This window comes from Aspergillus glaucus, assembly GCF_001890805.1.
Source record: "Aspergillus glaucus CBS 516.65 unplaced genomic scaffold ASPGLscaffold_13, whole genome shotgun sequence".
Lineage (NCBI taxonomy): Eukaryota > Fungi > Ascomycota > Eurotiomycetes > Eurotiales > Aspergillaceae > Aspergillus > Aspergillus glaucus.
The window spans coordinates 720141-742429 of record NW_019170465.1 but is presented as its reverse complement, the minus strand read 5'-3'; the positions used below and the strand labels follow the sequence as shown (position 1 = coordinate 742429).

The 22289-nt window shown below is 48.9% G+C and overlaps 8 protein-coding genes across 8 annotated transcripts; 3 read left to right on the top strand and 5 right to left on the bottom strand.

Annotated features, from left to right (window-relative positions):
* Positions 1-512: 512 nt before the first annotated feature.
* ASPGLDRAFT_473421 (uncharacterized protein) lies at positions 513-1170 on the bottom strand. The gene has a single exon (XM_022546654.1). The coding sequence runs from the start codon at positions 1074-1076 to the stop codon at positions 705-707; it is 372 nt and encodes a 123-aa protein (XP_022399938.1). The 5' UTR covers positions 1077-1170; the 3' UTR covers positions 513-704.
* A 1122-nt stretch (positions 1171-2292) lies between these two features.
* On the top strand, positions 2293-3765 carry ASPGLDRAFT_36683 (uncharacterized protein; the record flags this gene model as incomplete). Its single annotated transcript, XM_022544721.1, has 1 exon — positions 2293-3765. One exon carries the CDS (start codon positions 2293-2295, stop codon positions 3763-3765), a length of 1473 nt encoding a protein of 490 aa, XP_022399937.1.
* Positions 3766-5824: 2059 nt separating this feature from the next.
* On the top strand, positions 5825-6427 carry ASPGLDRAFT_26819 (uncharacterized protein; the record flags this gene model as incomplete). Its single annotated transcript, XM_022543606.1, has 1 exon — positions 5825-6427. The coding sequence occupies one exon, from the start codon at positions 5825-5827 to the stop codon at positions 6425-6427; it is 603 nt and encodes a 200-aa protein (XP_022399936.1).
* A 759-nt stretch (positions 6428-7186) lies between these two features.
* On the bottom strand, positions 7187-10618 carry ASPGLDRAFT_48638 (uncharacterized protein). Its single transcript, XM_022546939.1, has one exon. The coding sequence runs from the start codon at positions 10569-10571 to the stop codon at positions 7293-7295; it is 3279 nt and encodes a 1092-aa protein (XP_022399935.1). The 5' UTR covers positions 10572-10618; the 3' UTR covers positions 7187-7292.
* A 70-nt stretch (positions 10619-10688) lies between these two features.
* ASPGLDRAFT_48637 (SDR family oxidoreductase) lies at positions 10689-11865 on the bottom strand. The gene is made up of 4 exons (XM_022546938.1): positions 11747-11865; positions 11448-11695; positions 11188-11391; positions 10689-11133 (listed from the first exon to the last, which is right to left on the bottom strand). The coding sequence occupies exons 1-4, from the start codon at positions 11796-11798 to the stop codon at positions 10867-10869; spliced, it is 771 nt and encodes a 256-aa protein (XP_022399934.1). The 5' UTR covers positions 11799-11865; the 3' UTR covers positions 10689-10866.
* A 460-nt stretch (positions 11866-12325) lies between these two features.
* ASPGLDRAFT_48635 (uncharacterized protein) lies at positions 12326-12895 on the top strand. The gene is made up of 2 exons (XM_022546937.1): positions 12326-12706; positions 12777-12895. Exon 1 carries the CDS (start codon positions 12373-12375, stop codon positions 12649-12651), a length of 279 nt encoding a protein of 92 aa, XP_022399933.1. The 5' UTR covers positions 12326-12372; the 3' UTR covers positions 12652-12706; positions 12777-12895.
* A 3044-nt stretch (positions 12896-15939) lies between these two features.
* ASPGLDRAFT_152008 (putative amino acid permease) lies at positions 15940-18775 on the bottom strand. Its single transcript, XM_022542292.1, has 11 exons — positions 18578-18775; positions 18502-18522; positions 18394-18442; positions 18265-18340; positions 18016-18206; positions 17928-17962; positions 17761-17881; positions 17359-17702; positions 17168-17290; positions 16714-17116; positions 15940-16645 (listed from the first exon to the last, which is right to left on the bottom strand). The coding sequence occupies exons 1-11, from the start codon at positions 18698-18700 to the stop codon at positions 16401-16403; spliced, it is 1731 nt and encodes a 576-aa protein (XP_022399932.1). The 5' UTR covers positions 18701-18775; the 3' UTR covers positions 15940-16400.
* A 157-nt stretch (positions 18776-18932) lies between these two features.
* Positions 18933-21517, bottom strand: ASPGLDRAFT_48632 (Zn(II)2Cys6 transcription factor). Its single transcript, XM_022546936.1, has 3 exons — positions 20204-21517; positions 19344-20150; positions 18933-19290 (listed from the first exon to the last, which is right to left on the bottom strand). The coding sequence occupies exons 1-3, from the start codon at positions 21131-21133 to the stop codon at positions 19177-19179; spliced, it is 1851 nt and encodes a 616-aa protein (XP_022399931.1). The 5' UTR covers positions 21134-21517; the 3' UTR covers positions 18933-19176.
* Positions 21518-22289: the final 772 nt, after the last annotated feature.

Below are 22289 nucleotides of genomic sequence, written 5' to 3'. Positions count from 1 at the left end.
GCATCGCATTGATGATAATCCGGGCTCTATATTCTATACCCCATACTCTGCACGATGATGATCTTTCTAGCCTTCTCGACCGTCAATCTCAATGGCTTGGATAAGCTGTGTCCGTTGAGGGGTGTCAATTCAGGGATGGGAATCATGCCCAGTATTCAACTGATGCCTATTCCAGATTCTTCATTGACACCACTGGAATCCATCGGCCTTACGCCTGGCTCTTGTGGCAGCTGCAAGGGAGCTGAATTATGCTATGTCACAGGATGTATCGATTACAATCTCCTATTCGCAGACAAAGTGAAACCGCATCCCCCAAGATAAGTCGATGTCTTTCGGATATTTACTCGAGCCAGTAAGATCGACTGGGCGATAATTCCTTCTGCAATGGAATCACAAACGGACATCCCGGACCTACAAAGTGCTATATTCTGCACGTGCTCTGTACGTACGTATTTTTCGACTCCGCAAATTGCAGACATTCTCTGGAAGGTCCTGTTTCATCCAAGAAGCACGGGTAAATATATTACCATATCTGTTTGGCGGATGGTGTGTTTGAGTTATACACGCTCCACCAGGTTGGTGTAATGATGGCCTGCTGTTACCAAGGTTCTCACGAGTCAGAATAGAACCATCATGGGAACAAGGACAGCTGAGAAGTGCTATCAGTTCTTCTCGATCGCAGGTATCACGGGTATGTGGTATGATTATACCCTGGAGATCAATCGGAGCGGCCGCACGAACTGACCTGTGCGACACTTTCTTTTTTTAACCCGAGTATTCTCCGGCAATAATACCGATCGATAAATGTTCAATCTGTCTGAACCTGGAACATCTCTAGCCGAAGAGGAGAAATAAGGAGATCGGGAGATCAAGGTAGAAAAAAAAAAAAAAAAAAAAAAAAAAAGAGAGAAAACAGGGAAGGTGTGGCCACCGCTCGATCTTTGGCCGACATTGCTCGATCTGCTATACGCACGGCATATCATCATTTTCTGATCAGTGACATCCGAGTGCCATCCGAGTGCAATTCGGAGCACACTCGGACAGACCACATCTAACCAAAACACCCAGTCAAGCATTTATCTTGTTTTTTTTCCCATGGTCCTGTTCTTGGCAACGGGTGTTCTTTCCCACCCCCTTTCCGGAGTGTTAACTCCGATACATCCTCCGTATCTCAGATCGGCATACTAGCTACCAACTTATACATTGAACAGTTCAAGGTGCAGAAGTTTTGCAATCTAAATGCTGCCGCCACCTCTTTCCAACGTCATGTATTGAGGGGACGCGCCAGCCATCGAGTCTCCTGAACGTTGCCGAAATGCGCTAATGCACTGACCTCTCCTCCGCGACAGCTCACGTTGATACGTCGATTTTCCCTCCAACGGTGTGCAGTATCTTTACGAGGGGATGTGTCTATGCAGTCAATCGGAATGATCATCCATTGCATTTATGCCCTCCCTCCTTTCGCCCCGCGTGGCGTTTGGCACAGCAAATGGGGCCTAAAATGAAAACGCCCTCTACTCTATTTTCGGCGCATGACACGGGGGTTTTTATTTTTTTTAAATTTTTTTTATCGATATGCAAGGGTGCTATATGCCCTGCTAATTCTGAGGCAAGATGGCCCACCCGCACATAGACTCTTAGTCCTGCAGGAGGGAAAATCCACAATCCGGTTTAGGCAAGGATTAAAAACGGCGTAAGTATGCAGGACACGCTAATAATGCTCCTACATACATTTAAAAGCACATACTATACGGGGTGTGTGCTGGATTCTCTTTCATCCGTGTTAAAAGGACTCGCCCTTTCCTATCACGTGTCAAAGCACGGTATTTTCCCTGGCTTTTGCTTTTCGGACCCTGTTCCTGTGGATCATTTGGCCCGTCCGTTGTGATCTGATGGCATCGAGGGTGATTTCTTTCTCAGAGACATAAAGTGCCCCATCTCGGATCCACCCATTTAAGAGCATTCCATCCCGTGTGGCACCAGCGTCCATCAGAAAGAACAAGGCAATATATACCCTCTGTCTCCGGCCGGGTACATTTCATTGTTGTCTTAGCCCGACTTCTTTTACTCTTCCACTTTGATTATTCTTTGACCTTGTCTTATCTCGGTGTTTATTTTGGTCCTCACTTTAGTTTCATCTTGACGTGCACACGAATCCTTCCGAATCACGCCTGCGGTTTTTCTTACTTCTTGTGCTGCCTTTTCCCTCTCGACGCCCATTTGGGATAGCCGTGAAATACCAACCATCTGTCTTACCATTTGCCGTCAACCGTGCGAACGGGAAGAATCAAGATGTTTCAGGCCGTGGGGTCTCTCGATCTCGAATGCATCAACAAGCAACAGCCTCTACAGCGATACGAGTCCGAAGAGGAAGACATTTCCGAGTCCGAAGTAGGGGGTCAAGACCATTCATTCTCGCCTGTCGACTTCCATCGTTCCGACTCGGACCTGAGTGCCGATGGGATGTCCAACGTCGACGAGCCAGACAACTTTCCTCGCCTCGTTTCACTATGCCAGCCCATCGACAAAGACTCGAGGCCTGTGTCGATGACCACCATCAAGCGTGCTAGCGATGCTACTTTTGTGGCAGACTCATATATCTACGATGCTGAGGACGATATGATCATTGAGCTACCATCTCCCGAAACCCCTTCACAACTTCCATCATCAGCTTTTCTGCAGCCTACCGTCTATAACCCTCTAGAATCACAACGATCATCGACCTGTCTCTCTTTCCGATCACCTTCTCCTGCCTCATGTCTCTCTGATGATGACACAGATGTGCTCGTGGCCGAGCAGGTCAAATATGTGGAACCAGTAACTAAACCTAACCTAATCATGATCAGTCCTTCTTCGACACAATCCGATTCTACCGATGAAACACCGTCTGCAGGCAGCGGGAATCTGTGCCCAAGCAGCACAAGCTCATCCATTCAGAAAGAAAAGACCGACATGGTTTCTTCGCCCCGCCAGCCAACTGCATCAAATTGCACAGCATCAAACAAGCGCAACGCGCTCTATGATCACAGCGGAGATGTGCAACACGCACAAAAGCCCAACCATTCGGAACCGATTTACCAAGGAGCATCATTAGAGCGGATGAATACGAGCGCAGCAGTCAATTGCCTACCCGTCCCGACACTGCCTCATCCAGCATCACGACCACAGTCTATATCAACCCCACGCCCTCGAACCTCCATATCCGACAAAGTGGCCAACCATGTACGACTTCCTAGCAAATCGCTCCGGAGACCGCCATCACTACGAAGCATGAGCAGCTTCTCTGCTCCATTCTGGCAACGACCATTCTCACCTCGCTTCGAAGACACTCATTCTAGATCTATGTCGTATTCTCACAGTGTTTACAACTCTGATGCGACATCATCACGGTCTCGACCATATTCCGGAACCCCCAGCCATGCGTCATACTCCGCGTTCAGCAGACTCCGATCGGAGTCGACATACAATTTGTCCAATGCAGCATGCGACACCCCATTACCCATAAGGAACCAGACTGTCAAGCACTCCGCAGCTCCGAGTATCTGGTCAACCAACAGCTTCAGATCAGATGGGACAAGTGAAAACAGTCTCGATGCTTCCGAGCCGACCGATAACAGCTTTAAGAGAAAGCTCGGTCGGACAAAGACCTTCAGACGGACCAAGCAACAGCAAACAGAGAGCGCAGAGAAGCCTTCTGGGAAGAGCTTCTTGGGACTCCGGCTAGGTGGGAAACGGAAGTCTACTGTGAAAGACGCACATTTTTGATTCCGGTCGGATTTCATCTCAGAGCACAACAGTATACAAGCATCATTGCTTTGTGCCCTTTCACGGCCTCATTATATCCTAATGTTTTCTGTGCTTGGTTAAGGCATTCAGATTTACATACCCGATCTGGATCGAGTGCTTTACTTTTCTACTTTGTACTATAATTTGACACCCCCCCCCCCAGACTGGGGATACCATTTGCACCGGCCACACCTTGATGGCAATGGACGGACGAATCATGAAATGAAAAGTTTTACAACACCTGCTCTTCTCTTCCATCCGTAGTATCGACACTCAATCTACATGAATCACTTCGTAGTCAGTAGCTATACCCATCCCGCTCTCATCATCTTCCCCTCCCATAAGTGGCAAGATATAGTCAACCTTCAAACATCTACCGTACGACTACTCAGCCCGATAGACTACAGTACAACCAGATACCGAGTCAAGACACTCATCACCGACCCACAAAACCCACTCCACTATTAGCGCAATGCACTCCGCACGGAATCGCCGGCTCCATACATTCCACGCATATTCCGTCCCATTCTATACCATGACGAACTATGTATCAGATCAAAATCAAATCAGATCTTTTATCCGCTGTTGTTTCTATATTTGGGTTATCGGGAGATCTAGATGTGCGAATCATGTAGTACGTATGTGTAGGTTATGTATGGGAGTGTTTTGTGTCTCAGGATGAGTCTGGGTGTTTGGGGTTCGTGAATGACTCGTTGGCCTGGTGGCCATAGTGGAGAGACTGATTATTGTGCTTTTTTAGTGAATCATTAAAAATACTGTGTGACATCATTGGTGAGGATGTTTTACTGGGAGCCCTAATTCAAAGGGTCCATATGATGACAGAACCTAAAAAAAAATTCCATCTTACTGCTAGTGAATTTTATATCCTACAAGTCCCAGCCTTTGCTTTTCAGCCACAACTCTACAACGTCTCTCTGTATACCTCGTACACAGAAACACTCCTAAAAATGGAGAACACCACAAACCCAAACCTGCTATGCAGCCTTCATCCTATACACACCTGGAAAAGCATCAAAAAACTCGAGACCGCAGCAAGAGAAGTCCACAATAAACTTCAAAAAAGCGAAGACAACGGAAACCAGTACCTCGTGGTACAAGGGCTAACTAAATACGCTATACACTGTCACGGAGCATAGACATTCACTGAGCATGGACAGTCACTGAGCCTCGCTTAAACCCCTCGCACACATTAGATAGCTCGTCGCCGGCAGGCCTGCCTCTTTCCTTTTCTCTCCTCATGTTAGAATTTTGTCAGATAATCTACCAATATACTCATATTGCTCGAGACCGTCACATACACCATCTCCATCTCCTGGATGACAAGAACATCCTCGGAGGAATAGGATTCCGGCTCATGTACGAAGGGTCCGCAGGGCTAATGAAAATTATCCAGTCACCTATACATGCTTGCGCAACTGATTCATTCACTCGATTGATGGACATACAGCTACGTGCGATGGGAATTACTGTGGTCGAGCAATATCATTGGGCCGCGACGACTATGAGCACAATGACAGAGACTGTTACAGATAAGGGAAAGCAGCCCGACTAGTGTTTCTGGCCACACGAAAAGGTAAACAGCTGACCAACGTTGGTTATTGGAACTGGCGTGTTTGAGTCACTCCCTCGACTCCGCGCTGATGCACAGTGGTGGTTTACGAATTCCAGCGGCGAAACACGCATTGTTCTCGTCATCGGAATATGCAAGATATCTCGGATGATTATTGTTGAGACATGGTGCAAATTGCACATACGAAAGCGCAGATGCCTGTTGGTGGTTCGAAAATTCATGTGGAATACATCGGCAATTGTTTTTATACTCGCGTGCGGGCTAAATAGGGGATGATTTTATTGAAAATGGGAGCTAGCCCTCGGGTCTAGCAAGCCAAAGGAACCAGACGAATGCCTTTGCCAGTTTTTGGCCTGTACGCCACCACGCCTACCAACAGAAATTAGATAGCATCTGGGTTCCCTTGGATTCCTGAAGCCCCACCCCTGTGTTGAAACCATTTCACCTATGTCTTTGCAACCCTCCATCCCTGATCAACTGCAAAAACTGGCTAATGATCCCAACCTTGGGAATGTGTCAGAAGATTCAATCTTCCAGGACACCCCCTTAGAACAGTTACCTGTTCCCACCCCTCAGAAAGAAAAGGACAGCCCAACTAGCCCGCCCTCTTCTGACTCAGATGGAACAGAGCATGACAAAAATAGTCAGATGGAAAGTTGGCCTCGGTCTGGCGATACAAAGACACGCAGCGCAAATTTCCTTCTGAAAGCAAAAACTAGCCTCAGACAAAGCTGGTACCACCAACCGCGCTTAGCTACCGAAGCGACTACTCACATTACTATGCAACTTAGTCCGCAAAATGGAAAGCTCAAAGATGCAGAGACAAACCGTTTTTACAACCTCCAGACGAGAACAAAAATGGTACAATCTGTACCAACGATCAGACCCGGAAACCAAGTCCAGCAAGCCTTGAACTCATGCTTGCTGGACTTCCTCAACGCAATAACAGCTTACTGTCTCGTTTTTTCCTCCCCGGCATATCCGAGTTTCTACCACGATTGCGCACAGACGCAACTTGGTGATTCTCCAGTAGCCCGGTGGCAGAGCTGATTGCTTTACTTGTATCGATATAAAAAGCAACAAGAAATCTGATTACTGAGTGGAACCATCCAATGAGCACGTCAAGCAATTCAAGCCAGACGAATGTTTCTACCCACCGCCCAGACGCCCACAGTACGGTCAGCCGTGCCATTTACCAAGTTCTAATGATCGAAACTGGAATCTCAGGATTTTTTACCACGCTTGCGCACAGACGCGCTATAGTGGTTTCTGGACAGTCCAGTGGTTGCTTTACTTACGTTAATGCAAAAAAGCAACGAGAGATCTGGACACCGAATGGAAATCTCTCCAATGAGCACGGGTCTCGAGATTATATCGAATACATGAGAAGAAACAGAAAGCCTCACATATGCAGAAACAGTGCAGCATATCATATCAGATATCATCAAAAAGCGCGTACTGTGCTCAAACACTTGAATCTCGTGCTTTCGGTACGTTCATTGGTGTCCTCCTTACCTACCCTTCAAAGCGGTAATGGTCAGAAAGACCTCTTGTAATTCTACTGGATAAAAATGAGGCTGATTTAACCAAGACACATCCTGTTTGTTATTTGAACTACATTCAGGGGAATTGTGCCAACATACGTTATGTGTGTTGTTGGCACACCTCGGAGCGCAATTTTCTGTTCAGCGTGGCTTGCTGTTTTGTCGATGGCTTTACTCTAGGTTGGAGCATTCATTTGTATACAGCTCGTTTGTACTATAGTTTATCAACTGGTCTTTTGGGCAGACCAAGGATGTATTTTTTTTTAGCTAATCAATCCCATTCAATTCCTTTTATCACACTAAACTAAACTAAACTAAGCCACCACAACCACGGAGCCAAGTAACACTATACCATTACTCAGTAACTCAGATCAAACAAAAGCCTCAACAATTTCCGTGCACGCCTCAAAAACCTTTGGAATCCTCCACAACGACTGTTTCTGGATCCATCCCTCCGCTTTTTCATACACAAGTTCCCAAACAGCCTTATCATGAGTAGCCTTCTGCTCCAAATACTTCATCACGAGCATCGTAGCAACAACACTGGGGAGCGACAGACCCCACAGAAAGTCGAAATCATGGTTATCTTGTTTGACACGCGCACTGAGCTTTTCGCGGAAATTGTTTTCGTCGATGCCGAGGAAGTTGGTGAGTTCTTTGGTCCAGTCCCAGGAGCCGTCGAAGGTTTGTAGTTTGATAATTCCGTCGAGGGTGGAGGTTTGGGCTGCTGGCGGGGGATAGGCGGGTTGGGTGGCACCGAAGAGACTACCACCAGATGTAGTAGCGGGCGATGGCGCTCCGAACAGTGACGAGGGAGACGGGGTAGGGACACCAAACAGCCCAGTTTCATTTGATGCAGCGGGGGCTGGCGGCGAGAACAGCGGTGAAGATGCGGGCGTACTTGCAAAAAGACCACCGCTTGTTGTAGGAGAAGCGGCTGGTGCATGTTGAAACAGTGAAGACGAAGAAGACGCTGGTGGAGCGCCAAAGAGACCAGTGCCGCTTGATGCAGGGACTGGCGGCGCGGTTGAAACGTTGTTGTTGTTGTTGTTGTTGTTGTTGTTGTTGTTGTTGTTGTTGAATAGACCACCAGATGGCCGTGGGAACAAGGAGGATGCGCCACCTACTGACGGCGCAGCTGTGGCATTGGTTCCGAATAGACTAGATGGCTGCGAGAAAAAAGACGATGAATTCACAGTGTGGTTGGCAAAGCGACTAGCCGTTGTAGGAGCAGCGGTTGATGCACCTCCAAACAGCGAAGATGAAGCTGGAGCTGAAGCATTTCCAAACAGGCTACTGCTTGACGAAGGAGCAGCGACCCCAAACAACGAAGATGAAGATGACGCCGGAGCATTGTTGAAGAGACTACTACCGTATGATGGAGCAGCAGCAGCAGCAGCAGCAGTGGCAGCGGTGGGTCTTCCGAACGCTGAAGTCGTGCCAAAAAGAGAACCGCCTGATACAGAGCGGGCTGGAGGTGGTGCAGGCCCAGCAAAAGGATTAGGAGCCGCCTGCTGTCTACGTGCGATACCTCCGCGACGCCCGCGTGCTTTCTTGGATTTTCCACTTGAGCCCGCCGACGCAGCAGCATATTCCTCTTCCTTGAATCTGGAATCGAGCTGCTCTGGCTGCTCTGGCTGTTCATCGCCGTTCTCGTCCAGCGCGACAAAGGAGCAATGCTGTCCGGTGACCTGGTATTTGATGCCCAGGTTCTGGCACTCTTGAATGGCGAGTTGGCGTTGTGTTTCGGGGGAGAGGTCCTTGGTAAGGTGCCCATTGCTGTCTTTGGCGTCCTCAATCCAACCATGGCCTTCTTCCAGCTCAACTACTGCCTTCCGAGATGCGATCTGGTGAATGGTTTCGCCTTTTCCGATGTTTTGGATGGGGATCTTGAGTTCGAGTGGGCCGTGCTCGGAGGTGGCTCGAAGAGTAAGGGCTTTCGGGCTGCGATTGGAAAGTCGGGGGTCCAGGAGAATGCAGATCGTCGAACGGATAAGAGGGTATAGGGCCGGAATCTTCCATGGTGCTTGAAGAAGATCAGGTGCCGTCAGTTTTGGAAGATCGATCTTGGCGGATTTGATGTCGGGTTCCTTGTAGTCGGTGTCGAACAAGGAGATGGGCTTTTGCGGTTCATGTTCAGGAGATTCGCTGGGGGTCGCCACGGTTCCTCGCTTGGTTGCAGAGTCAGATTCCGAGGCATCTTCGACAATCTCGAACCCGTCTGTGGTTTCGGTCGTTGCGGTGCTGTCGAGGATGTCGGTCTCGTCAAATTCAACCTCGAGGTTGTAGTTGTGAATATGAGGTGAAAGGGCACCCTTCAACATGCGAACGACCTTCTTGGACAACTCTTCGTATTCGAACACCGACTGACTGAACCCATTGCCTGCTCTAGCAACACCTTCGATGAGAGAATGAGATGCTGCATTGCCGATTCCCAGCGAGAAGAAGCGGGCGCGGTTGTCTGCAGACGTCTGCCGGACAAACGAGAACAGGGAGTCCTGGTCCGAGATCTGACCATCAGTGAGGATCATAACTTCAAGCAGTTTGCCTTCCAAGCGGTTTGCAACTGTCGCTTCGACGGCGCCTTGCATTTCAGTGCCGCCCATGTTCGAACTGATACTCTCGACAAACTGCATGGCATATTGCAAGCTCGCGCTATCGTATGGGACACTACTATGCCACAGGAAGCTGTAATGCGTGCCGAAGGAGCAAATGTTGAAGCAAACGCCAACAGGAAGCGACTTGAGGAAGACCATCAGCGCGGACTTGAGCGACGGGATTTTGCCACTCATGCTCCCGCTCCGGTCAATGACAAACACGATTTCAGGGTGAATAGGGGGAAGGCTGAACTTGGGGACCATGGTCATCATCAAAGCTTTCTGGCCAGAAATGGTGGGATGTTCTTCCAACAGGGCATGGGGGAGATCTTGGCTGTCAGCATTGACGACGACAACAAAGTCTCGTTCCAACGGGGCATTCCCAGCTAGATGTAGACTGCAAGATGCCTGATTGGCCTCAAAGACTGAAGTTCTCTCAGTGGACGTACGACCAAGCGACACTCTGATCGGATGGCTGGGCGACTGAATTTCCCGGATCACCGAAGGCTTTTCCATGAGGACATCCACCGTGATGGAGATGCCTTGGTTCTGAGCTTGTCGTGTGAAGAGCGATGAAGGAGCGGATCTTTCACCATACCGCGGGGCGATCACATTTGGAAGAGTATAGCGAACACCGTCTGCCTGAGCATCCTGCTTGAGATCGCCAACAAAAGTTATCTCGACAACCACCTGCTCACCTGCGTTGACATTCCCCAGCCGGATGGCAAGGACGTCTCTGGTGCTGTCCGAGTGGTCAAGAATACTTGACGCTCGACCCTGTTCTATGGCCTGGGTATAGTCTTCATTGGCTTGTTCCTTTGTTTTTACTTGACTGTGAAGAACCCGGTCGCCAACCCGGCAGGTGAATCCCACGACGCTCACGCCATCGTACAAAGGAAAGGTGTACGAGACTTCTTTAACGGGCGTGACCGAGGGATTGGTGAAGGTCTGGGTCAGGACCGTTCGGGAGATCGAGGACAGGATAGTCGCATGGGCCTGCAGAGAGACCTGGGCGAAATATCGCCAGGAACCACCGCCATGGCTATGGTCCATGTAGCGACATCCGCATGCAACATAAGGGTACAGGTCCGTGATATTTCCGAAAACCATGATGAAGCTAAGTTAGGAAGAAAGGAAAGAGGGAGAAAGGCGGCAATTAAAAAGAAGAGAGGGCAAATCACGGGATTCAGCCTCGTCGGACCCGTGACTCACAGGCAGATATCATTCTTATGCTTAACTAACTACATTTTTAGTGTTTATTAGTTAGTTAGGCCGCAGCCAGAACACAAGTTCAGGCAACTATGGCAGGACTGCGGTACTCCGCTTTCAGCATCAAATCATCAGCACGTTAAATACACTTCCCACCATCAACAACCAGCTCAATCCCGTTAATAAATCTCCCCTCGTCACTCGCAAGATACAAACACATATTAGCCACATCTTCCACCTCCGTCAATCGTCCCAACGGCACATTCCCGAGGAATTTCTCCCGGTTCTCAGGGGTATCCTCAAGACCAGTGAACATAGAGAAAAGACCCGTTCCGCTGAGCAGAGGAGCTACGGTATTGACACGAATATTATGTGGGCCGTATTCGGCTGCGAGACCTTTGGTGGCCTGTGATGGTTAGTTAGCGGAGTCGTTTCGCATGTTATGGGATGGGGGACATACATTCGACACAGCACCCTTGGACGCATTGTACCAGACGAGACCCGGTCGTGGTCGCGATGCACCTGTGGACGAAATGTTGATCATGGAACCGCCCTGTCCTTGTTCGATAACACGGTGCACGAAGGCCTGGCTGCCGTGGAAGATCCCCTTGACGTTGACCTTGAAGACGCGCTCCCACTCTTCCTCGGTGACTTCCAGCGTGGGCTGTTCCATTTAGCAGGTTTTTCCAACAATTGGGTATGTTCTGGTAGGATACTAACCTTATTCCGATACGTCGTCCCAGCATTATTAACCAACACATCCAACCGTCCAAACTTCGCAAACGCCAAATCAACCACACTCTTCCAGTCCTCTGCATTTGTCACGTCTTGCTTTTGGAAAACGAGGCTCGAGGGATTCTGCGACGCGACATTCTGGCCTCCTTCGGCGTTGATATCGGTGATGACGACTTTGGCGCCTTCTTCGCCGAAGCGGCGGGCGATGGCTGCACCGAATCCGGAGCCTCCTCCTACTCCGTGTTAGTCCTGTATAAATGCTATAGATAGCAGTGAAGATGTACCAGTGACGATGGCGACTTTGCCTTGAAGTCTGTTGCCTTGAACGATAACCATTTTCTGTTATAGATGAAATAGATACAGAGTGGTTGTAGGAAAGAGGGGAGAACAGATGTCAGACCAGATCGATACCCCCCGTACGACCGGTAGATAAATACCATGCAGTCTCCTTCACTACTGGCCGATCAAAAGAGGGGAGGAATCCTTTAGGGGGGATCCTTCGCGGTGCTACTGACGCGGGGATACTACGCCGGAAATGCTATCAAATCTCGCTAATTGGTTCGTACGGCAGTTTTTCATAGAATTGTATTAGATTGAGTCGACTAACGTACAAGTACAATGCCTTTGTTCGTCTTTGTATTGTTCGATGCTCTCTCCGAACTTCTGCACCATAACCGACAGCCGATGCGGGGTATATCTGACAGCTGACACGAACCATTTCCAGAAAGGGTAAGTTCACGGCTAAGTAGCTACCTGGTATTCAATTTAAAGGATAGGGAGAAAAAGTAAGAGTCAAAAGAATTACAGTAGAGCCTCTGATTTGACCAAATTGGAATGCATAGCAATCATAACGAAGCAAGCCTCCCGCATCTCAATCATCTGGGACTGGTGCATAGACCCAGAAACTATTATGGCAGTCTTCTCTGGCTTCTACGTACCCATAACCTTGACCATCCCAGCCCCCGTTTTTGCCTTTATATATACCCATCATGCGAAGGCTCATGGTAGAAACGAAGGCTCCCGTGCCACCGGGCATGGAGAAAGGCTGATTCTGGTATTCGGTAACTGTGTGTTCATAAGTGATTCTTCGTTTTTCCTAGCCATTGGCACGAAGAGGTATCCACGGTTACTAGCACTGTTGCAGGATTTGTCGACCAATCCTTATGCTTCCCAATCCGATAGCATCTAACTGAATTCCAGTCCTGGATGTCGCATGAGTGGAGGATAGTGTGATCTTCTGGGCTCTGTATGGTGACATAAATTCCAGGAGTGAGTCCAGGACTGACATAAAATGAGGGTAAAATGTATACTTACCCATAGGCATTCCATCATCATATTGCGATTATCACGTCCCGGACTCTTATTCCCTCTTGCCGTTTGCATCAAAATCAACCAAGACGATGTGCTTTGGTGAGATAATTCAGATTCTTAGTGGCAGCGCCAAACCCTCTGAGTGGGATTGCAGCGACACACCGGCTTTTGTCTCGAGGACTTATCAAGTAGCCCTTTGCTGACATTTTGACTCGGAAGAACAGAGCTGGGTTATTTTTTCGGCTTAGTCGTATCAAGGTATTAAATACAGACTCGTTCCAATTGTTTTTCGACAATTTCGTACCGCTTATTCCTAGTTCAGGATTTATACATACCCAACAGCACGATATAGGCGTAACCGGGCCCGTTTCGTAAGAACAGGTGTTGCCGTGATCTATGCTATCAATGTTGAGTGCTCCCGGGCTAACAGTTTCTGGAACAATTCTGAGGGCTTTCTCACTGTAAAATTTGGTATGCATGCCACAAGAACAGACGCTCGTAGATGTGCGAGGTAACATTAGCCTCTGCCTTTTCTTCAGGCATTCCAGTGGCGACTGCTGCGAGACGCTGAAGAACACTGAAGAACTCAGAATAATACCAAGAGGCACAAAAATTGATTGACTTTGTGGATATTTTGATGGACTCAAAAGAGGAGCATTGTCACTTGCTATCACCTTGTTCCTTTTCCGTAGCTCATTTGGTACGCTGATAAGTTAAGAACGGTGCCTCGTGAAGGATTAGACCCTCAAGGGTCATCCAGGCCAAGCCTTTCTTATCTTCGGTCTGGTAATTCTTTCTTTTTTGTGACATGCTGGTTAAGGACTCGCGTCGTATAGTTGAACGCTACCCGGATCGGATACATGTTGCATATCTGTGCACTTAATAATACCGACTTCGTAAGCTGGTCGGCATGGCGTTTATGCTGGATCAAATTAATAGACACTCTTGTAAAGTTATTGAGCCTCCGGGAACCGTAAGATCCCGTCAATCCAGCTGCTAAATCAGCCTGTGCCAGCTTTGGTGACGCTTCGGGTACTTGAAGCACAGCTGACAAGCCCTAGGTTCTCTCTCAACGTATCGAAGAAACAGAGTCGGTTGTAGACAAATCAGGATCTAGCAACTTGAGCCGGGCTTATTCGTACGTTTTGTCATCGGTCAAGTTCTTAATTTTGGGCCTTAATCGGAACCACACATTTAACTCAATACGCATCATATATGCGAGGAACTGTACTTCAGCCCAGCTTGCCTTTCTCAGTGGTTTTGCTTCTACCAACACAACGATTGCTTCAGTTTGCTCGTACGTGGGTGTCCACAAAGGGTACATTCATCGGATCTCTTGGTGTTGATATTCCATTCAAATTCAGACCGGAACTCTATCGCCTGAGCTTAAGCCAGAAGGTTGGCCTCGTCCAATATAGAAACCAGAATGCGGCTGGTGCAAACTCTCATGAACAGGCTCTGTGGTCGCGTCGTAGCACAGGGCACTATCCAGTGTATCGGCTTATACTGTCCATTGAACGGGTTGATCATTTGAGGCAACTTCGATAGGGCCGTTCGCCATTAAAAGATATTGGCTGGATTATCGTGACGTGACGATGTAACACAAATGCTACCGACCCAGATCATTCCAGACCTGGCCATGACTAAAAGTGTTGAGAATTCCGATAAGTTTCTCCCTGGCTGGCTGCTAATTACGGGAAGACTCGTCTTTCCAGCACCGTTGGCGGAATTTATTATTCATGCTTTTGCCGACCCTATAGCAACTAATTCCATCCCTGATTATCCCAATCACGTCGCAAAAATCCGATATCAGTGGGCTGTCACCCCCGAGCCATTGAAGTACACGTGGAACCATGTGTTCCTCAGATAACTGTGATCGTTGTGGCAGATTCTGCTTATGTCACCCGGAAACAAGCCCAGTTGGTTGCAAAACAATGTAGACGTATGGCGACTTCGTCTGTTCCCGCAATGGGATTAGTATCGTCACATCTGTTGGCTGTGGATGCTAGGGTGTCAAACTAACACTCCCGATAATTAGGAGCGCAGGCGACCTCGAATCTATTGGCTTATTTATCACCCAGTCCTCATCGGTTGACTTGTTCGATTGCCGTTATCACGACTACTAGAACATGTTTTTTTCTTCCGGTTAACTTCGTCCGTTGTCTTAGAACAAACCATTTCGATTTGCATACTTGCTTTTGGAAAATGACGTAGGACTCAGGAGCCTATAGCTCTCTGTTGCGAGCAGATAACAGAACATCACCCGTTCGTATGTCATGTAGTCATGCCCAAATAGTGCAGAAACGGGACCTACCCACCCTCCAGTCTTCCGTGATCTCTCCATCTCATCCCTGGGGCTCCCGCTTCTCTATAATGACACCCGGCTTATCTTCTGCCTCTCATTAGCTGACAGTAAAGAAATGGGGTGTTCTCCCTCCGAGATCTTCACGGATGCGGTGCGGATCTCTCCACGACCACTGGATTTAGTTGGTTTCTTTATTGTAATGTTGTAGATGTGCACGTTTCGGCTTTGAATGGCGGTGGTGGCTATTGGTTTGGGATCAACGAATAGAACTAGTAGATAGGGTATGATCATGGCGATTATGGGGAGAGAGATCCTTGGACTTGAGGAGCGGGTGTAGGGGAGGATGACACCATCCAAGGTGAGCAGACAGCTTTTTGTCCAGATTAAATACCCAGTAAATGATGAGATAGATAGACCTGATGTTATTCCTTATGCCATTCACTGTTTTACTCTCTGCAACGCACCATCGGTACGCATCATGGAATGCACTGACCATAGCTGACAAGCCGAGAAAGGCAGCAAGACCGCACGTACGTTGACGCCTAGGCTATACAATGTACAAGAAATAAATTGATCAGAGAAGTGGCAGCAGATAATAGAAATAGTGCCGTCACATCAAGCATCTCAATCTATCGTTACACAGAGTATGCGGCATCATAACCCTAGAAACACCAACTCTTATATACACCTCCCACCAACCATTACTATCATCTAATCTATGGCCGGGATGGCGCAAGTGGTAGAGTGCCATCTGGGTGGTCACTACAGTAGCTCTCATTGGACAGTAGGGTCTGAGGGGCTCCCTTACTAAAATTTAAGAGTTCAATGGAGTGACCGAGGTTCGAATCCTACACCGGCCATCATTTACCACGGATGCTCGTCGTACCCTACACCTCTAGTAGGGGGGCCTGAGCCTGGATGGGAGGGGAATACAGACAAAGTCATGTACTGACATGGCCCAAGGATATTGCAGTATACTTATTATCTCTTGGCCTGTGTTTGAAAGGTGTATCTGCAATGAGGGACGAGCCCCATATGTGGTGTAAGGAAATGGCTTTTGTATCTGTATATTAAAAACGAGACAGTCTGCCGAATCGGGTCAGAAGTTCACGGGCTCTATATCCTGTATATACATATAAAATTTGTGGCCATGCTTAGCCACCTACAGTGACCTGCCGCCAATCGGCCCATATGGCTGACAGATGCATGAATGAAATATACATACATACATCATCTAATCTAACTATCCAAATATCACTTTTAATATCCAACAAACAAGAAAGAAGTTTTACATATCACATATGCATGCACCATCATCAACATCATTTCGACCCAGACGGTCCCGCCTGCGTCTGTTCACGTCCCTCTCCCTCGCCCTCACTCTCTGCTTGACCCTCACCCTGGTCTCGACCAGTATGAATCTCCTCAACCGTCTCCTGCACACCAGCGACACCCTTGCTATCGATGAAATGCGAGATGCGGTTCCTTGGCAACCACGATTCCTCGGGCATGATAAAGTATGAAACTAGTGCGAGGATAGTAACCGCGGCCATGATAATCGGTGCATCTTCATAAACCAGTCAGCACAAACTCTCACCTCATATATACGCAATCCAAACACAGGGGCAGACTTACAATTCAAATTCTCTCCAGACACCGGAAACTCATACGGCGAAAACAACACCGCAACAACCCACCCATTCCAAAAAACACCAATAAACTGGAAAATCTTACTCCACCTCCCCAAACTCCACTGCGGCTTCGGAAACCTCTTAGGAGTACAAACCAATCTACCAAGACAAATGAGTCCATAAGCAGCAGCGCTAGGTACACCAGCCGCCGAGACGAGCGATGTGAAAGCGACGTTGGACGCGAGGAGCGTGCAGGTGATGATTGCGGCGACGACCCAGACGACGATTACGGCATTGCGGGGTTGGCCCGAGTGCACGCGGGAGACCCATGAGCTGAAGGGGAGGACGCCGTCGCGGGCTACGGCAAAGACAAGGCGGGAGGCGGCTGTTATTGCTACTGCCGTGTTCTTTTCTTTGGTTAGGGTCTGGAGTGAAGACTGGGAAGGGAGAGGACGTACTAGCCATAGGGCGAGGATGCAGATGACGTTCATAAAGATATGTCCTCCCCGGCCAAGAACCACAGCATAAAGTGGAACAAACGGCTGAGGCGAACCAAACGAGAACAGCGTCGTGGGATCAGGCTACACCATTAGCACACCATCACCTTTTTTCATCGCCATCAAAATACCAGGATAGGAAAGCAACTCACCGCACAAAAAAGGAAAAGAATAACCGTAGCCAACCCCCCGACCCCACTAACAACCGTACTCCAAAAGATCCCCCTCGCCGCCGAAATACTCGCATTTTTGGTCTCCTCAGCGACATGCCCCGACGCATCAAACCCAATCAGCACACCCGCCGTAGCCAAATATGACAAACACCAGTTCCAGCCCGCAGGGGCGCCGGTGCCGTTGTAGGTTGTCATGAAGGCTTCTTCGGCGGTGCGGAAGCCCCAGGTGTTGGCTGTGCCGATGGGGAGCCAGATTAGGTTTAGGAAAAAGTCGAGGAGGACGACGAAGGAGGAGAAGTAGAAGACCCAGCGGAAGACGCGGGCTGAGTATGTTAGCATCCTGTTGCTGTACATATCGTTATATGGAGAGGGTTGGCATACGAGGCATGAAGTTTAGCAGGGCAGCGAAGGCGAGGAGGACTTCTGTGACGATCCACTGTAGAGTCCGGAACTTGACGTCCGTCGTCTCGGTGGGAAAGTCGACGTTGAATACCGTCATTTCCTACTCAATTAGCATCACTCACCACAATCCATCAACGCATACTTACCGATAACAGATAGTTCGCCGCACTCTGCGTATTACCTACTCCAGTCAGTACCCAACATCAATCAAACCCAAAAACAAGGACCACATACTAGCACAAAACGTCGTCCAAGCAGTCGTACTCCACCAAGCAACAATAAACCCCAACAACCGCCCAAACCGTGGTCCTCCAGCCTCCGCAGCCCAGAGATAGATCGAGCCAGCGGACGGCGAAGCAGAGCATACTTCTGCAATAACTGCGGCCGTGATGTATGTGAATACCATTGTTACGAGGTAACTTGTCCTGATTCTTTGTTAGTATTGATATTGATTGGTATAGATGGGGAATTGGGGGGGTATACCAGTAGGCTAGGTTCCCACCGGCAGCGATACCAGTGCTGAATGTTACTCGGACGCCACCGACAAAGTACAGCGCAGCTATACGTATTAGTATTCTTCTTTTCTGTAGAGGAGGTATAGAGAAGACAAACCAAACGTCGTCGCAAAATTCTCAAAAAGCGTGTATGTCCGATGCAGGACCTACACCTCATTAGCACACATTCCCGGTAGACATCGGAATGTGTAAATGTCAAGCATACAGGTTTATAACCCATCGTTTTCTATACCCGTTAGCATATCCATACATCCTGCTTCACTTGGGGAAATGCGAAATACCAATAAAGCCGCATCATCGACAGCCTCGTTCTGAGCGCGGTCGCCCTCGCCATCGGAGGGGAGAGCATCCTGGCTCTGCGCCGGGATATTGTCGTCGTAGACGAGAGATGATGGTGCAGCCATCTCTATATCTTATTATATTATACAGTGATATACAACGATATACACTTGTACAGAATAATATACTTGTAGATGCAGTGATGGGGATCTGATAATATATGGCCAAGACAAGGCAATCCGGATGGAACGCTCCAACCAACTCCACTCACCGGAAAAATTCACCACTTTTTTTTTTTTTTCACTTAAAATTATGTATACAACATACGAAAACGGAGCTTTCTGGTCCGCTGTCAGTGCGGATGTTATTTTATTAGGATTGGCGTATAATTAAACCTCTTTCCCCTTAGATAGTAGAGTAATACTAGGCACTTGGATGTACGGAGTACTTGTAGAAGGACATTGTTGTTGTCTATCACGCTATACAGTCGTTGCTCGTAAGGGTCCAGCCCTCCCACCCAACGCCTATTTACAATAAATAAATACTCTATAGAATGAAAGAAAAATATGAAGAGAAGAGAAAAGAAAAGAAGAAGGGAGACTTAAGGGATTAAAACCGACGTGCGGATATCGTCCATCGTCTCGATCCAACCCTCGGGGAACATCCGTCGCTTGAACCACACCCGCTCCAGTTCTTCCAGCCCTTTTTCGACGTTCTATTTTCTGTTAGTGTCTGCCTAACTTAATCATAATAGGGGGGGGGACTCACTTTGAACCCGTAGCGCTGTAGCTCCTGCATCGTCTGCTGCACATACGCTTGCTCCGTCACATCGTGCGTTTCGCGACCCGCCGTGAATAGAGGCCATAGAGCAGCTAGCCGTCCCACGCCGTTAGCGCATTTTTCGATTAATTGTAGGATCCGCGAGGCCAGCATCTGTAGTAATGGGCCTTCGGTTTGCCGCTCGGGGCGGTTCGCTGCTGCCACTTTGTGTAGGTAGATCACGGTCGCTTTTTCGTACGCTTCGATGCATCCCGCGTACTCGAGAATTTCTAAATAGGGATAGTGCTCTAGACTAGCGTCGTCGAGTCCGCCCAGCATCTGCATGCATTCAGGCGCTGTTGCCCGCCAGTTCAGGAGGCGGTTGAGCAGGTTGCCGTAGATCATGTCTTGCTGCGCCGGTGCGAGTTGGTTTTCGTGTTTGGCTCGTCCGAACGAACTGATCGATGCTTGGATCTCCATCATTACCGACCAGCAGTTCCGTAACTCGACTAGTATCTGCTCACTCGGCAGTGTGCTCGACGATAGACTGGGAATGCCCAAGTTGTATTCCCAGCCACCTGCGTATTGCCGCCAGTAGCTTCCTTCGACGACGGTGCCGTCGCTGGTCGCACAGGCGCCGGCCACGTCAAGATAGGAGAGGAGGGAGATGAGGAAGTGTCGGAGGGGGTGGTTCATTTCGGTGAGTCGCTGGGCTTCTTGGGTGGGATCGGTTGACTTTTGGAAAAAGAGGATTTTGTAAATTTCACGGGCGCCTTTCAGGTGAATGGTCCAATTATCGTGTTGCGAGTCCATCATCTGCTCAATTAGTACTGTGAGATATGCCACAAATGAAGGAGGAAAAAACCCACCTCGAACAAAGATAATAATAAACAAGTCGCAAAATCATTCAATCCTAATCGAGTATCAGGCTCGGTGTATCTCGTCCGGAACGACTTGACAACCTCCCCATACTGTCCCATGGCCTGCTGGAAATGTTCAATCCGCTGCTGACCCTGCGACGTATTGGCCAAATGTAACGCCCCAAGAGCCTGCATCGCACTGGCCATGGATGGCGAGTCGCGCGCCATTTCTGGGAAATACCGCCGGTACGGGTTGACATTGATATTATTATCGTAGATTAGGAGTAACGATGCGACCTGGTCGATGAAGTGCGAGTAATACCGGACATCCTTGGTGTCTAAAGGATTGTTCATCGTCACCAGCCGGAAAGGATCTTGGAATTGGTATCGAGTAGAGGCGGGTTGAGAAACGGTAGTTGGCGATACCACGACCGCATCCACGCCGCCTTTATCCTCCTCATCGTCTTCTTTCTTAATGATGGCCTGTTTGCCGGTGGCGACAGACTCATTCGCACCGGCGGCCTTTTTGCCGCGCTTCTTCGGTGCTGGCTTAGACGTAGTATCCTGCGAGGCCTGTGATGGCCCATAGACCTTGAAGGTCATCCGGCCCTGAGTGCCATCGCATTCGAGTCCTAAGCGAGTACAATTCCGGCACGACGGCGAAGCTTCATCGCAGCGGACATGACGTCGACGACAGGTGGAACACCCGGTGAATCCCCGATGGTGCCATCGGCGAACTCGCTTCTTCGGTTCTTGGCCTGAAGGTGTCGAGGCTGGTGCAAGAGCTGTAGAGGGCGTCGTCGTCGCGGAGGCAGAAGGAGGAGCAACTGCGGGAGCTGCGGAAGAAGATGCGGCGGCGGCGGAAGAGGAGGAGGAAGAGGACGAGGAGGGCGACGGGGGAGCCATCACCGGAGCAAATACGGTCGTGTGAATCTCCATGGGCAGGAACAGTCGAAGAATAAAACGTGGAGAAGGATTGAGGAGGAACGAGGGGGGAGAGACATAGAGATGCGAGGATTAGCGATGAGAGAAGGAAGCAGCCGGAGAGGCCATAAACTGTCGCGTGTGTGGTGGGTGGGCCGGAGTAAAGGGAAGATATAAAAAAGATATAAAAAGACACAAAGGATATAAGCAGGAAGATCAGCAATGTTAATGGAGATACTACATAGTAGTACTCTGTACTAAGTTGTAAAACTGGTCAAAGTTGTGGGAGAAAATCCCAAGAACGAGAACAAAATGAAATAATCGACCTTGGCCAGTGGGGCTTGATTCTAGGGGCGGGAGAAGCGCCGGTTTTTAGGGGCCCCGTTTAGGGGTTTGTAACTAGAGTTTGGTTACTTCACTACCCGGGGTACGGTAGAGTATCTTGTGGTCTTATACAGACATGAGCATCTACTCCATTGTCAATACTACTACAATACCATTACAATACTACTACAATACTACTACAATACTACTACCACTACTATTTACATAGCACACCTCTACATACTCCGGAGTAGTAGTAGCACATACTCTCGCCACAAAAACTCAGGCATCGGTCCGTCCACTGATCGACCCTAGTGGTTGATCATGACGGCGTTTTGTGCTCTGCCGGAGCCTCTCCGTGCCTCGGTTTGCTGGAAGGATTGATAGAGACAAGGTACGGAGGAGTAGCGTAGCCAGTAGATTAGAGTCAGAGAGCAGTTCGTACTCCATCGAGACACCACTCAGGACAGAGGCACAAAATCACGCATCGTTACCACTTACCCAAACTCTGTTGGCCGACTCCATCGCCTCGCCACTGGATGCTGCAATCTCGTGGGATGGGGATGCCTGTCCTCCGGTAGTTCCACGCACTTACATAGGTTTAGCGTTAACTAATAGCCCTTGGCCATGGCGTTGGCTGATTTCCGGTACAAAACATGGCTAGCTAACCTTTAACTCCGGGCTAGTTCTAATTAACTGTGGACGCTTCCAGAAACCTTTCTTTCCCAGACGGAACCTTAATGTGGTTGATTGCTGTGACTGGCCGGACCGAAATCTCTGGCCGTGTTTTAGTGCGTCTTTTCGGCGTGCAGTGGTAGTGCCATCACTTTCGGCGTGCGGCCGGCCA